Source organism: Pteropus alecto, unplaced genomic scaffold, assembly GCF_000325575.1.
Source record: "Pteropus alecto unplaced genomic scaffold, ASM32557v1 scaffold39, whole genome shotgun sequence".
Lineage (NCBI taxonomy): Eukaryota > Metazoa > Chordata > Mammalia > Chiroptera > Pteropodidae > Pteropus > Pteropus alecto.
Genome location: NW_006443568.1, coordinates 2,575,325 through 2,590,963, shown reverse-complemented (window position 1 = coordinate 2,590,963; position 15,639 = coordinate 2,575,325). Strand labels below are relative to the sequence as shown.

General features: G+C 31.8%; 1 protein-coding gene and 1 pseudogene across 9 annotated transcripts in view; one reads left to right on the top strand and one right to left on the bottom strand.

Annotated features, from left to right (window-relative positions):
• The window catches only part of AGO3 (argonaute 3, RISC catalytic component), a 102,239-nt gene that overhangs the window by 50,653 nt on the left and 35,947 nt on the right, over window positions 1–15,639 (top strand). For all 9 annotated transcript variants that reach the window (XM_015598967.2, XM_006924245.2, XM_025041515.1 and 6 more), the window contains 4 exons: window positions 9,227–9,361; window positions 13,161–13,248; window positions 13,376–13,523; window positions 13,946–14,065. In XM_015598967.2, coding sequence (XP_015454453.1) covers window positions 9,227–9,361; window positions 13,161–13,248; window positions 13,376–13,523; window positions 13,946–14,065 — 491 coding nt within the window. The remainder of the gene's footprint in view (window positions 1–9,226; window positions 9,362–13,160; window positions 13,249–13,375; window positions 13,524–13,945; window positions 14,066–15,639) is intronic.
• Window positions 2,017–2,172, bottom strand: LOC112473050 (annotated as a pseudogene).

The window sequence follows — 15,639 nt, the reverse complement described above, 5'->3', positions numbered from 1 at the left end:
GTTTTTGGTACAGTTCTCTACCCTCAATTGTACTGATATCCTCCCTCCAAAGAGCTTTTTACTTTTTCCAAGGAGTAAACCTACAGATTTATGCAGGAATGAAGACGTGGCAGTTGTTCAGCAGTGTGGAGCTACACAAGGGGTCTTGGAGTTTACCTCTTTCTCAACATAGCTGGCTTAAAATTTCACTTTCTTGGCTCTACTATATTAGTTAAAACTTGCCCACTTGCTTTATATTGATACATTTCCTGTTTTCTCTGTCTAGGTTAATGTCTTTTTTTCTTTTCTTTTTTTTTTAATTCCTTAACCATAGTTGCAGTGGAGTTTGGAGAAGGAATGAAATGAGCTCCTTGTGGTTAATCTTTCATCTTAACCCAGGATCTATTCTTAAAAGGCAGAGGCTTTGTTTGATTCTTCTCTAAATTCCAACCCATAAAGGAGTCCCTGACATAGTAGGTACTTAATAAATGTTAAAATGGACAATTAAGTCTTGTTTTTCATCTGTAAAACTCGGTAACAAGTTTGTGCTGGAGGCCTAGTCTCTTGCCATGTGGACCTCAGTAGGGCTGGTTAAGTGTCCTCATGATGTTGTGCTTGACTTTCTCTGAAACAGGTAATCCATAACAGAGCAAGGCAGAAGCTGCAATGACATAAGGTCAAGCATTGAAAGTTGCATTCTGCCATTTTCATAATCTATTACACATCTCAGTTATATTCAGTATAAAGGAGACTTAACGGTTGCAAATCCCACGAGGCAGGACTTATTAGGGACCATCTTGGAGGCTGGCTACCACACAGAGTTTTTGTCTTACGCTAGAAAAAGAAAACATTAAACCTAAAGTAAGAAGGTAAGAAATAATAAAGATCAGAGCAAAAATTAAATAGAAAACAGTACAGAAAATGAATGAAGTTAAAAGTTGGTTCTTTAAAAAATATTAATACCAGTAATACTAATGAAGAAAAATAGAAAAACATTACTAATATCAGGAATGAAGGGGGTGTCACTAAAGATCCTTCAAAATTGAAAGATTAATAAGGAAATGTTATGAACAACTTTTTAACAATTAGATAAACACAACTTTATTAAATTTGACACTGAGAAATCTGAATAGCCTTGTATGTATTAAAGAAATTGAATTCATAATTCTTTCTAACAAAGAAAACTCCAGTCTCAAATGATTTCACTGGTGAATTTATCTAACATTTAAGGAAAAAATACCAGTCTTTCACAAATTCTTTCAGAAAACAAAAGAGGAGGGAAAGCTTTTCAACTTAATTTTATGAAGCTAGTATATCTCTGATACCTCTGACACCTGAGGAAAAAATAATATAATCCTCAACCGAGAATCGTTTGATGCATTTTTACGTTCTCATGATAAAAATTTACAGCAAATTAGAAATAAAACTTCCTCAGCCTGATCAAACATCTAAAAAAATATAGGCAGCATCATACTAAATGGTGACCAGATTGCTTGTTTTTGCCCCAAGATCAAGAACAAGGCAAGGATACTTGTTCCCACTGTTTCTATTTAACATTGTGCTGGAGGCCCAAGAAAAATAAAGGCATAATATTGTGAAGGAAAAAATAAAACCATCTGTTTGCAGAAGACATAATTGTCTACAGAAAATATCCTAATCTACAAAAAAAAAAACCCTATTACAATTAATAGATCAATTCAGCAAGGTCACAAGACACTAGCAATATAACAATATCAGCATTCAGCAGTTGGGAAAATGAAAAAAAAATGTATGTACCATTTATAATATTTAAAAAATATAGGAATAGATTTAAAAAAGGATGTGCAAGGCCTCTACACTGAAAGACAAGAAAGCATTCCTGAGAAAGATATAAACATATGTTCTTGTACCAGAAGACTCAAATTGTTAAGATATGTTCATTCTCCTCAAATTGATCTATAAACTCAAGGCAATTTCAGAATCTCATCAGGCTCTTTAAAAATATAAATTGACAAGCTGATTAATATTTGTTTGGAAATGCAAAGAACCTAAAATAGCCAAGACTATCTTGAACAGTATTGGAGGGTTTCAAGACATGCTTTAAAACTACAGTAATCAAAACTAATATTGGAGTAAAGATAGACATATCAATCAAGTTATAGAATAGCTACAGATATTGCACACTTGATCTTAGCCAGAAGGCTGAGAAGCAATTAAAATAGCTACACAAATAGACCCACTTATGTGGTTGGTTGATATTTGACAAAGGGGCCAACATAATGGGTAAAAGATAGTCTTCTCAAATGATGCCAGAACAATTGGATATTTGTATGTTAAAAATCAAAAACCTCCCTATTTCACACCATGCTCAATAATTAATTCGAAGTGTTATCACACTCTAAAACAAAGCTAAAACTGAGAAATTTCAAAGAAAACAGGAAAAATGTTCATATTCTTGGAGTAGACAAAGGTTTCTTAATGTATTGGAAATATCATCTAAATGAAAACTTTCTCAAGAACTCTCTTGAGATGAAAAGGCAAGCTACTGCTGGGAGAAACCATTTGCAAAATATATCTGAACAAAAGACTTGTGTCCAGAATACATGAAAAAACGCATAACTCGGGTTATTTTTTAAAGTTCAAAAGCAGACACTTCACAAAAGAAGATATGTAGCCATTAAGCACTTGAGAAGATGCTAATCATCATTGGTCATTGGGAAATGCCACTAAAAACCATAATGAGATATCACTTCATACCCACTAGATTGGCTAAATTAAAAAGGCTGGTAATTTTAAATATTGGCAAGGATATGGAGCAACGGGAAATGGTAGGAGTGTAAAATTATACAACCACTTTGAAAAATACTTTGGCAGATTCTTTTAAAAGTTAAACTTTTTTTTTTTTTTTTTTGCCACATGACCTACCGATTCTATTCCTAGATCTTTCCCCCAGAGACATGAAAATAGGGTGATACAAATATTTGTGAATGTATGTGTACATGTTCATAATAACTAGAAACTGGGAACAATCCCAAATGTCCAACAACAGGTGAATGGAGAAACAAATGGTGATATATTCATACAATGAAATACTACCCAGGAATTAAAAAGAACTACTAATTTGTACAGTACTGTGGGTGAATCTTAGCTAAGAAATGCAAAAGAAGCCAGGCACAGTATAATTATACAGTATAATTGATACTTATTTGAAATTTTGGAACCATTTAATATCTTAATGAAAGGAATCATAAAGTGGTTGTCTGGGGCAGATGTGAGAGGAACTGATTACACAGAGGCAGGAAAGTGCTTTCTGGATTGATGGAAGTGTCTTAATTGGGGTGGTAATAGCATAAATATACATTTGTCAAAATCATTAAATTTAACACTTAAAATGCATTTTATTGTATGTAAATTATAGCTCAAAATTGTTTTATAAAAGTGAAATATCACTACACACGCACCGGAAGTGCTAAAATTCAAATCTGATAGTACTTAACAGTTGGTGAGAATTTGACACAACAGTGACTTACACATTGCTTATGAGAGTGACTTAAAACCACGTTAGAAGTTTTTGGCATCATCTAGAAAAGTTAGAGATACACATCCATCATGACTCAATTCTAGATACAGCGTTGAGAGAAGTTTGTATGTATATGTGCATCAAAAAGATCATCTATGAGAATGTTAATGATATTCTAGTAACCAAAGGAAAGTACCAATACAAACATTCACCAGCATTAGAATGCATAAATTGTATATTTCTTTAACAGTATTAGAGCAGTGAAAATGAAGAAACTAGTTACATTTCATTAATATAAATGAGTTAGAAACAATCTTTAGCAAAAGTCTCAAGGATTATATCCAGTATGTTTCCAGTTACATAAAATTCAAGAACTAGGAAAACTAAACTGATGTTTAGGGATCTGTACTTATATTGTAAATCTATAAAGAAAAGGAAGTAACTACCATAAAAGCCAGGATTTTGGTTACTTTTAGAAGACATTAGGTTTGGGAAGGGGCTAAGGAAGAGGTTTCTAGGATACTGGCAATATTTAGTTCTTGATCTGAATGCTCATGTGATATTCACATTAGAATTTGTTAGATGACATATTGATGTTTTAGACATTTTAGTAAATATGTGACATTTTATGTTAAAAATAGAAAAAATAATCCTTTATCAATACCTCCTGAGTACTATGTTAATATTTTGCTAGGTGATAATAGGAAATACAGGATGTTTAATGTGATCTCTGATGTGCTGACTAGTAATTACCATAAAAAGGTATTATGTAATGAGTGGTCTTAATTTCTGTTCTTATACCTTCAGAGCCATGGAAGTAAACCTGTAAGACTGAGGCAGATAACTGCCATACCATGTAACCTCTCTGTTGTATGTACAACACTGAAGTATAATTTTGATTATCTTATTGCCGGGATCCAACATTAATTACTGCTTTGTTTTATACTATTCATTTGCACCTACACTCTTTTGGTACATATAGTCCTGGTTATTTTAAATATGGCAAATTATTATTTTCTTTTTTCCGCATCTGTTATTTTAGCTGTATCCTAACAGAGAATTTTTTAGTTTTGACACAGTAAAAAACAAACTTAAGAACTCTGCTCTCTTATTCATGTAATATTCTCCCGTATAACTCTTTAAGGAGGTTATAGTGACAAAATGATTTTGCCTAAAATTTAGATCTCAGTAGATCGGTGAGCAAAGGACAATTCTTCAAAAATGAAAAAAGAAGCTCTATTGAGCTTCTGACATGTTCTGGGCACAAATAGGTACCTTGCATTGAATCTCCACCCTAATGCTATGAGTAGTAGGTATTTTTCTAAATTTACAGATGAACAAATAGAAATTCAGAGAAATGATAATTAGTAAGTGCTGGACCTAGGATTAAAATCTATTTTATTTCCAAGCCTATCTTTTTGTATTATTATTCTAATCCTGCTACCCATGAAAAGAAGAAAATAAAGTTTTTTTTAAAAATGCAACAGTTAATAACTGACAAAAAATTAAAAGATACATTTCCAGCAGCAACAAAAATTATTAATAAATGTATTAAAATATATATGAGAGTTATAGAGTATATTGCAAAACCTTAATGAAATTTAGTGACCTTAATAGATTCAGAGATATGCCATGTTCATGAATTGAAAGACTATCCCACTGGTATTCTAGATATCTAGTCAATTTTGGTAAATATTTTTTTCTTTAGTTGTGTTTATACATATCTAGATACTATCAATCTAACTAGTTGATACTATCTCATTTCCACTAAACTCTCAAGTAATATCTGTACTTTATTTCTCAATTTTATTTATCCGAAATCTAGCCCCTGCCCATTAACTTTAATTGTATGGATATTTAGGTGGTTTCCATTCTTTTTACTATTAAAAACAATGCTACAATAAGCATTTTTATTCATGTCTTCCTTTTTAAATCTGGAATTTCTCGAGTATGTATTCCAGTAGAGTGGGATTGAAAATTATGCACATATTTACTATATATTACCATTTGCTCTCCTGACTGCTTGTGTCAGTTTATATTCCTACAATCTATATGAGAGCTTTCATTCTTCCATTGGTTCGTTGTCAGTTTGTGTTACTGGTATTGACATTTTTTGCCCATCTTGATGGGTGTAAAATGACTCAATATTGTTTCTATATTTAGTACCTTATTTACAAATAAGAAAATCAGTGAAAATTTATTTTTGACATTTAGATTTTCTCTTCTGTGAAATACCTGTTCATATCTTTTGCCACTTTCATTGTTTTATCTTAATTTATAGGAACTCATTAAATATTTTAGATGCTAATCATTTGTTATATTTATGACACATATCCTCTACCAATCTATAGCCTGGTGGTTGGTTGTTTGGCTTTGCTTACGGTATCTTTTTTCTTATAGATTTAATGATTTGTAGTCTTGTATCTTGTTTAAGAAATTCTTACCTCCAAAATCAAAATATTCTATATTTTCCTCTAAATTTTGTTTTTATTTACATATTTAGTTCTCAGAATAGGAGTTTATTTTCGTATATAATATGAAGTAGGCTTTCAAGTCTATACTGCTGGTCTATATGTGTGTCACCACAGTCTCTTGACTTGAATAGGATTACAACAAATCTTGATGAATGATAGGGTGGACCTAGTTCTTAAAAATTGTCTTGGCTATTCATGTTTCATTGCTCTTTCATGTTAATTTCAGTATCAGCTTCTTAAATTTCAGAGGTCAAGGGGTTATATCCTGTTGGTATTTTGATTGAAATTGCTTTGAATTTGCAGATTAATTTGAGGATAATTTACATAAATTGGATATATTACTGCCTTAAGTCTTCTGTAATATCTTTTAGTAGTAAAGATACTTATTACTTCTATAAGTCTTATACATCTTTTATTAGAATTTCTTCCCAAGTGCTTTATGTTTTTTGTTGTGACTTTAAGTGTTTTTTTTATTACATTTTAAGTTGGTTGTTAATGTATAGAATATAATTAATTTTCTTATGTTGATCTTAAATCTAGTAACTTTGTTGAACTCTCTTATTAATTCTGTAATTTATAGATTATTGGATTTTCTGTGTAGATAGTCATATTGTGGAGAATGATAATTTTGTTTCTCCCTTTCCATTCTCTTTACCTTTTATTTCTTTTAACATGCATTACTGTGCTATCTAGAGCTTCCTATTAAGTAAAGTTGAATGTGCCATAGATTTTTTGATAGATAACTTTTATCAAATTAAGAAAGTTCTCTTCTAGTCCTGGTACAGTGAGAGTATTAGCTATGATGCTGAATTTTATCTTATGCTTTTTGGGGGCCAGCATATATGGAAATGATTGTATGCTTCTTTTAACACATTAATGTGGTATATTTTGTTAATAGATTTTTTAAATGTTTAACATAAATATTACTATTTCAAATTAGCTAATTTGTGAAAGAGGAAGGAATAAAATGCATATATATGTAGGTTTATAAAATGTTAAAGATTTAATTAACCAAGAGGTGAAAAAGCAGATATTTGCTTATTGAAATTCATACCTAATTCGACTATACTCACTGATTTCAACTCACCTTTTTAACAGCTTTTTTTCCACTAAGTTTAATTGTCACCTCAGATGCCTAAATTCTGATAGAGAAGACAATAAACACTAAAATGATTAGAAGCATAGTGGTATAAATAGGAGGGAAAATAATAGAAGAATGTTAAACAGCATAAATAATGTTTGTTTAGCAGTTTCAGCTCTGAAGTCAGACATATTAGTTGTGAATGCCTGTACTATAGTAATCCAGTGAAGGAAATTTACCTGTGGGATTAAAGGAAAGACAAAATAAGCATGTTACTTACCATATATTTATTTTCCTTTATTTATTTACTTTATTAAAGTTTACCCAGAAGCAATATGTGCTTATTTGGTATGTATCCTGCCAGCCTTTTTTTAATGCACAACAATATTGTCACATTTTTAATGGAAGAATATAATGTTTACCTTTTTTTACTACTGCGGATATGAATAAAATATCCGGAATGCTAATACGATCTTATCAGTCTCTCTTTTTTTAATTAGTTAGAAGTTGCAGAGGTGTTTCTAAAGTTTATTTGGATAGAAGTTTAGCAATGAGTATTGATTCCTTTTAAATCTTTCTACAGAAGTACTCATGGATGTGTTCATGCTTGCACGCCTGCATGTACACACACATAAGAACATTCATTAGAATATTTTTTGTACTAGTAAAGAAACAAAACCAGCATAACTATCCATCATTAGGGGCATGAAGTACATCCATGCAATGAGATATCCTGCAGCTCTGAAAAAGAATGATATAGTTCCATAGTAGTACATGTAAATCTATCTCTAAATACATAATGAGAAAAAAATCACAGTCCAGAATATTTCTAATGGTTTACCATTGAGTTCTTTTTTCATTAAAAGAGGAAGGGAGTATATATTTACTTAATTATCATGCACCCATACTGAGGAATAAAATGAAGCCATTAAGAATGTTATGACATGGAAAGATCTCTAAGACATATTTAAGACATTATTTAAAATAATAATGTCATGGAACAGCTATTATCTGATCTCATGTAAAAAAAAGTTGTATGTATATGGTATCTCTGTAAGTGCATAATAATAACAGGATTTAAACATACATGCATACATACATACATAAATACATACATACCAACAATGGTTACTTGGAGACTGGAGGAAATCTTTATATATCTATATTATTTGGATATTTTATGATGAGACTTCATATAGTATTTCTGTAATAAAGGAAAAGGTAATATGTGCTCACTATAAAATGAAGATTTAAAGGTAAAATTAAAAAGAAAATAAAAATCCACAGTAGCCTCACCACTCATGCGTATCCTAAGACAACTACTCTTAAAGCCTTGATAAATATCCTTCCAGAGGTGAAGGACATTTTGTGGAGGACACATAATCCTAAACCAAAGAGAGAGAGAAACAGTACCACATAAAAGTTTACATTTAGCTCAGCAGACAGTAGACATGTTTTTTTAAGTATAAAGATAACATAGCATGTAGCTTACTGTCTTTTGGTTGTACTTTTCATTGTATCCCCGATGTTTTATAGCACAAATAGCAGTCAGTAAATATGCGTTTAAGAAATGTGTGGTGGTGATTTAGTAATAATTGGTGAAGCTCTTCCAGTTCCAAAACCCGTGGTTAAGAAATCATGCTGGTTGACTGTTAGAAAACTGCCAATGGTAGCTAGGTAACATCAAGCAGATACTCCGTACTATTACTACCGATAGCTTGGATTAGCACTAATAACTTTTATTGCTACTGTCTTCTCAAATCTGTGTAAGACAGAGAGAACTCTTACTAGAATAGATAAATAGTCTGGGGTGGCATAGAAAGCTTTGTTTAAGAAATAATACGTAGCCTTTTCATCTAAGGGGCTCAGGCCTTCTTTGTCCTTTTACAGGCCTTATCTCACACCCCAGAACACTTCTCTGTACATGTAGTAGAGAATGTAATAATTCAGTTACCCATGGTGAGAGAGACATATAAAAACTGTAGTGTCCAGCTTTTCTATTCTTGTGCCTGTCTTCCAGTCAAACAGAGATCATATTGAAACTGCTTAATTTTGTAAATATTTTTATATATATGTAAGTATATATAAAGGATAATTTTAATTCTATAATTAGTTTGTTATGGAGCCTGAGATCAAGTTTCAGAATTTTTTTAAGGAAACATTAATTTGTACTGTTTGTGTTTTTCTTCTTAGTTTCTGCCACTGCCTTCTACAAAGCACAACCTGTAATTCAGTTCATGTGTGAAGTTCTTGACATTCATAATATTGATGAGCAACCAAGACCTCTGACTGATTCTCATCGGGTAAAATTCACCAAAGAGATAAAAGGTGAATTAATTAGCTTTTGGAACAACTTAACTATAAAATGCATGGATATAACAAACTTTTCTTGGAAAAAAAATTTTTAATTAAAATTTATTCATGTAACATTACCATTAAAATATAGATCAGTTATAAAATATTAAATTAATTACCATAACATCTTAGATAGTGTTTCAATGAAAGAAGTACCAAGTAATGAAATTAATATCGATACCAGCTAATTTTTTGTTAACACTTTCTTTGAAGGTGTATAAGAGTATCTTGTGGGAAAATGCTTCTATAGTACTGCTGAAAGTAGAAAGCTTATTTCAAAAACATTGTTACTTCAGAAGTGGAATCATTCTTTGAACATATTCTGATGTAATGACTTTCTTATTTTTTGAAATGATGGAATATTTTATTCTTTTAAAAATTTATGGATATGGGGCTAGGCTGTTTCATGTGTTGTTCTAGAGTTGGAACTTAATTATTTTGTGTACATTATACAGTTGACCATTGATCTTGCCTATTTTAGTTAGATGCTAAAATTTGTACAGTGGTGTTGCATCATATGTATGTTTTACTAATGTAAATTTATCTCTGCATTATTTTTCCAAAGAGAAAAAAAAAATTATACTAGCCTTCTAAAATTTATATTTTGTATACATACTCTATATGTACATACATTTCTACATATATTTAAATATAGTTTTATATGCAAACCTACATATACTGTACTTTATCGGCAATTTAAGGGATTTTTCCAGAGTAATTTTGATTAAGAGTAACTGAATACATCATGCTTGCTCCAGTAATCATTCATTCTTTGCCATTTTAGTAACCCAGAAAGACATCATCACAGTAGTAAAACATTATAAGGAACATCCTTCCTGCTTTGAAAATAAACATCTATTTATCTTAAGTAATTGAAGTGCCAGAATAAGAAACTTATTTATTACTGTGCTGCAACCCTACCATTATCCTTTCATAATCTGCATTAACTGTACAGTTGGCACTTTTGGGAGGTAGTGCGTTACCCACCATTAACACATGATCATCTAAATGCCATGGTTTCCAGTGGAGTTGCTGCTGAGTTACCACCTCTGATATCATGGAGTCACTTACCTTATTGTGCAGTAGCTATGCAATCAACTCATATCACCACTTTATCCCAGAAAATACAAGATGTACAGAACAAGGATTCAACTGCTACCCAAAGAACATGGACTCGATCTTAACTTCAACTGCTCAGAGGCCCAAAGAAATGACTGAAAAAATGACTAGAAAGCATTATAAAGTTGATGTTATAGTGAAGGTAAAGCCAAGTTTATAGGTTAAATATTTGATATTTTAAAGCCAAAAAATATATTTTTTTTGGTTGGAGGGTTTAGGGAGGGTCCTAGGCAGAGAATTGTGTAGTCCATTTTTTTTAACTTTCAACTTTTCGCTAACTCCTGGGTTTGAGTCTAATCCTTAGGAACCTATGACCTTAGGTACAGGGTAGAAAAATCTCAGTTGGAGCTAATTGACAAACTAATGATTTTTTCCTCCATTTAAAGTCAAAAAAGCTTTCAAAAAAGTGAGGGGGGGGAGTCTTTTTAAAGTAAGTACATCATGTATTCCTACCACAGTAACTCAAAAAAAATCAAAGTTATGTGTTCTGTGCTATATATTTGGGTTTAATTTTTAGCTGGCATAAGGAATTTGATGAAAATTATTAAATAGTGATAGGAAATGTGCTATAATGATTTAATTTCCTTAGCATACTCATTTGGTTCCAGTTGAACTGATTCCTAAATATTAGGGTGGTTTCTTCAAGCACAAATTCATCATAAAGAGCAGAAATAATGGGATGTACATGGTAAAAGTACTATATATGTATAAGAGTTGCAATTTATTTTTGGTAAAAACTTATGTAGTAAGCTTGTAGAACCTTACTAATAATTTTTTTAATTCAAAGGGAAGACTTGAAAACAAATTGCTAAGTGGTATAAGACAACAGAAATTTGTTTTAAATTTTCTATTGTGTTTTCCCTCTAGACACTATATTTTTACATCTTGCTTACTTTACATTGTTGGTATTATCTTCTTATAAAACCTCTTGATAGTTTATTATTTTAGTCTCCTTTATATTATAGAGGCATAGTAAATACTCTAATTCATCTGAAATTTTAGTTTTATAAAGGCAGTTACTAAAAAAACATTTCTCACTGATTCAATTAGGAGTACTCAAGAAAAATCCAAACCAATCTGATATAGTGACACTGTGTTTATTTAGCATCTTAATTTGTGCCAATACATTAGAAGAAAATATTACTATGAGTGAACTTTGTGTTTGGTTCTGTAGTTAGTAATGCACAGGAAAATAAGTTATACTATAGCAGGGTTTCTCAACCTGACACTGTTGATATTTTGGAGCGGGATAATTCTTTGTTGTGATCAGGGTGGGCGGTAGTACTGCCCTGTGCATTGTAGAATATTTAGCAGCATCCTTGGATCTAAGCATCCCTAAACCTACCATTCACTAGATACCAATAATACTCCCCAGTTGCAACAATCAAAAATATCTCCGGGCATTACCAAATGTTCCTGGGAGGGCAAAAATCACCTCTGGTTAAGAACCACTGCACTATAGGAATCAAAAATATAAAATGGAAATAATATAAAAATAATAACTATAAATAATATCAGAGAGCTAAAAATTGTCCTCCATTTATCCCTTTTTAGATTTTCCTCCATTTGAGTATAGGCCATAGAAGTAGAATTGCTTCTCTGAGCAGTAGCCACTGTATATTTGTTAACCCTTCTCTAGTTCGCTCCAAGACAGCACTGGCCAGTATGGTATCCATTAGCCACATGTAGCTTATTTAAACTAGTTAAAATTAAATTTTCAGTTTCTCAGTCACACTGGCCACATATTGTACTCAGTAACACATATTGTTAGTGATTACCATATTAGCACAGATAGAGAACATTCCATCATCTCAGAAAACTCTGTTGGACAGGGCTGCTTAAGAAATTCATCCCAAAGAATTTCAGCCAATGATTTAAAAGTCCATTGCTTCACTTTCAAAAACAGACCTAGAATCTTCAAACTCCTAGGGTCCATAAGTGGGCTGGAAGGATCCATGTGTATGTGCATTTTTCTGAGTGCTTATTGCTTTCATGAGATTCTCAAAGGGGATCAGTGATTCCCTAAGTAGGGATCATCTGATCGAAGAATTATTTTGATTGCATTTAATTTCTAATAGTACTAAAAGAGCTGTGTCGCTATATTATACTTCAACAAAATTATCATTCCACTTCTGTTAAAAGGGCCTAGGATTTTTTTTTTCCCCCTTGCTTTAAAAATCTTTGAAGGACGTCCTTGAGCTTTATGAAATTCTGATGTTCAGTCAGTATGTGATGACTGGGATGTTCAAATTTCATATACATTGAAGGTTATAGAATATCTTGAGAATTATTGCAACTTCTCTTTCATTCCTCCTTCCTTCTCCCAGAATAAATACCTGAATTTATTGTAAACAGGCTTTTTATTAATGAAGAACTTTGTCCCTTGATCTACAGGCGTTTCAAATTTTTTGGTACTATTTCTTAATATGTAGAACTTGATAGGGTAGGGAAAAGGTTTGGAGTTAGGTCTACTGTGATTATAACCATTATTTGCAATGTCACATATAAAATCCTTTCTTAATATCACATTGCCTATATCACAGATTTTCTGTTCAGAATTTATTTGAGTTTTTATAGTAGTGAACAGACTTTATAGCTATAAATGTTTTACATGTGTCAGTTCTATAACCTCAGTTTTTCTTGTTGGGAACAGGTCTGAAGGTTGAAGTGACTCATTGTGGAACAATGAGACGGAAATACCGTGTTTGTAATGTAACAAGAAGGCCTGCCAGTCATCAAACGTAAGAAAAGCTGGTGTTTGTCAGCAGAGATGATATGAAGCAGCTTACTCCAGTTAGTGGATTGGGAGTTTTGCTGGCTCATACTGAGATAAGAGTTGATAATGTGTACTTTTTTTTTTTTCCCCAGCTTTCCTTTACAGTTAGAAAATGGCCAAACTGTGGAGAGAACAGTAGCACAATATTTCAGAGAAAAGTATACTCTTCAGCTGAAGTACCCACACCTTCCCTGTCTGCAAGTGGGGCAGGAGCAGAAACATACGTATCTGCCACTAGAAGTAATGTGTTTAGGTTGCTTATTAATATCCTCTTATTCATCATTCTTTTGGGGTCTTTTAACTTCATACCTTCACGTTTATTCTGGAGATTTAACTTTTTCAATTTTATTTTATTCTAAATTTTTGGTAATCAAATAATATGGAAAAAATTCTTCCACAGTCCTACCACTCTAAAGATATACACTGTTAGTATTTTGGAACACTTCTTTGCAGCCTTTTTATTTGGTATAAATTTTACCTAACTATAATCGTGCTGTAAAGCAGTATTGTTTATTACTTTTTACTTAATGTGTTAAAAAGAAGCGATTTAATGAAGTAGATTTTAAAAAATTAAAATTTAATTTCACATGTAATTGGCACTGAGAGTTTAAAATATATACATATATGCGAATGTCTAGTACAAAACTTTTTTCCATTTGCAGGTCTGTAATATTGTGGCAGGGCAACGATGTATCAAGAAGCTAACCGACAATCAGACTTCCACTATGATCAAAGCAACAGCAAGATCTGCACCAGATAGACAAGAGGAAATTAGCAGATTGGTTAGTACTTAACCCTAGAAATGGAGATTAAAAATGTATTAGGATGAACTGCTAAAGAACCATGTCCTTAGCAATTTGTACCTTATTACCATTTCATGAGCTATCAGAATTTAAAGGATTCATGGAAGTAAGTAGTGGTGTTCTGGGAGTAAACCTTGGTTCTATGAAAAGGGTTAGCTCCTTCTTATTTAACTCAAAACTCTTTAATTAGATACAAACCAGAATCTCTTAGAACTAATGTTTCAATATAGTGAACTAGAACTTTATGGCATCCCACCTAAAAGAGGAGGAAGAAGAGTCAAGGTATCACGACTAGCAATAGAGTCTTAATACTCAGAGTAGGATTGCTTAGCCCCCAGTATCAGACTGGTAACTACAGGATAAACAAAGAAATATTAAACAGTTCTAACCATGAAGGGTTTCTAAGCTGTCTTATTGTTCTAAATGGGGAGGAAGGAAGAGTTATCAATACCACTCTATAAAATGATGGGATAAAGGCAAAATGAAAAATAAAAGGGACCTGGATCTTATGCTCTTTAATATCATTTAAATTGCCCAGGTAAAGAGAAAAAAGTCAAAATATTAGTATTACCTAAAACAACTTCATAGCACTTTCAAAAGCAATTTTAATGATTGTTGAAAAAGGGTTACAGAACTGTCTCATTTTATAAGCCATTATAGAAAAAGACTTTTTTTCTTATAGTTTTATAAGAAGTGAATGAAAGTTGTTACAAGATATTTAATTAGGAAAATACAGTCTGGTTCTCATCATGGATTTTTCTCTGATCTACCATGACAAGATTTTAAAACCTTTAAGAGACTAGAACCTCTCACTCTATAAAATCTTAACTACTTCTAACTCATTTATTATAGCTTTTCTGTTCAGCAAGACAATATTGTACAGTGGTTAAAAGTATAGGCTTTGGAATTTAACAGCTCTGAGTTCAAAGTCTAGCTTCTTCATTTATTGTTACTATTATTTTATTATTCTGATAATAGCATCTGAAAGGCTAGTGCAGTGACTAAAGGTAAGAACTCTACAATCACAACATAGCATGGTTTCGGATTCTATGTCACTTGCTTAGCTATATAGTTTTTAAGCCACTCATTTCACTTTCCTAAACTTTAGTTTTATCTTCTGTAAAGTGAAGATTATAAAAGACTGACTTTTGTAGTTATAAGGCTGTGTGAAAATTAGTTATAAAACATTTAGCAGCTAGCACATCATACGGCAAGTCCTGTTAAATCAAGTTGTTCTTTATAACCTTACTGTGGAGGTACACTAAAACACACTAGAAATGAATGGCATTTAAACTTGAAGAAAAGATGCATCAGTGCCTAATTTAGAAAACAACTTCAACTGCTTGTTTGGGGGAGATTATTTTTACATATTTAGATTATACAGTTTTGGGGTTTTTTATTTTTTCTTTTTTTGGTCTGTAATACTGTGGCAGGCAAATTTTCATAGATTACTCAAAGACTTGAACATTGCCTTCTTTTTATAACCTTATTTGACATTTACCCTAAGACCAGGTAAATATGTTTTGAAAAACACAGTTAGTTACTATATTATA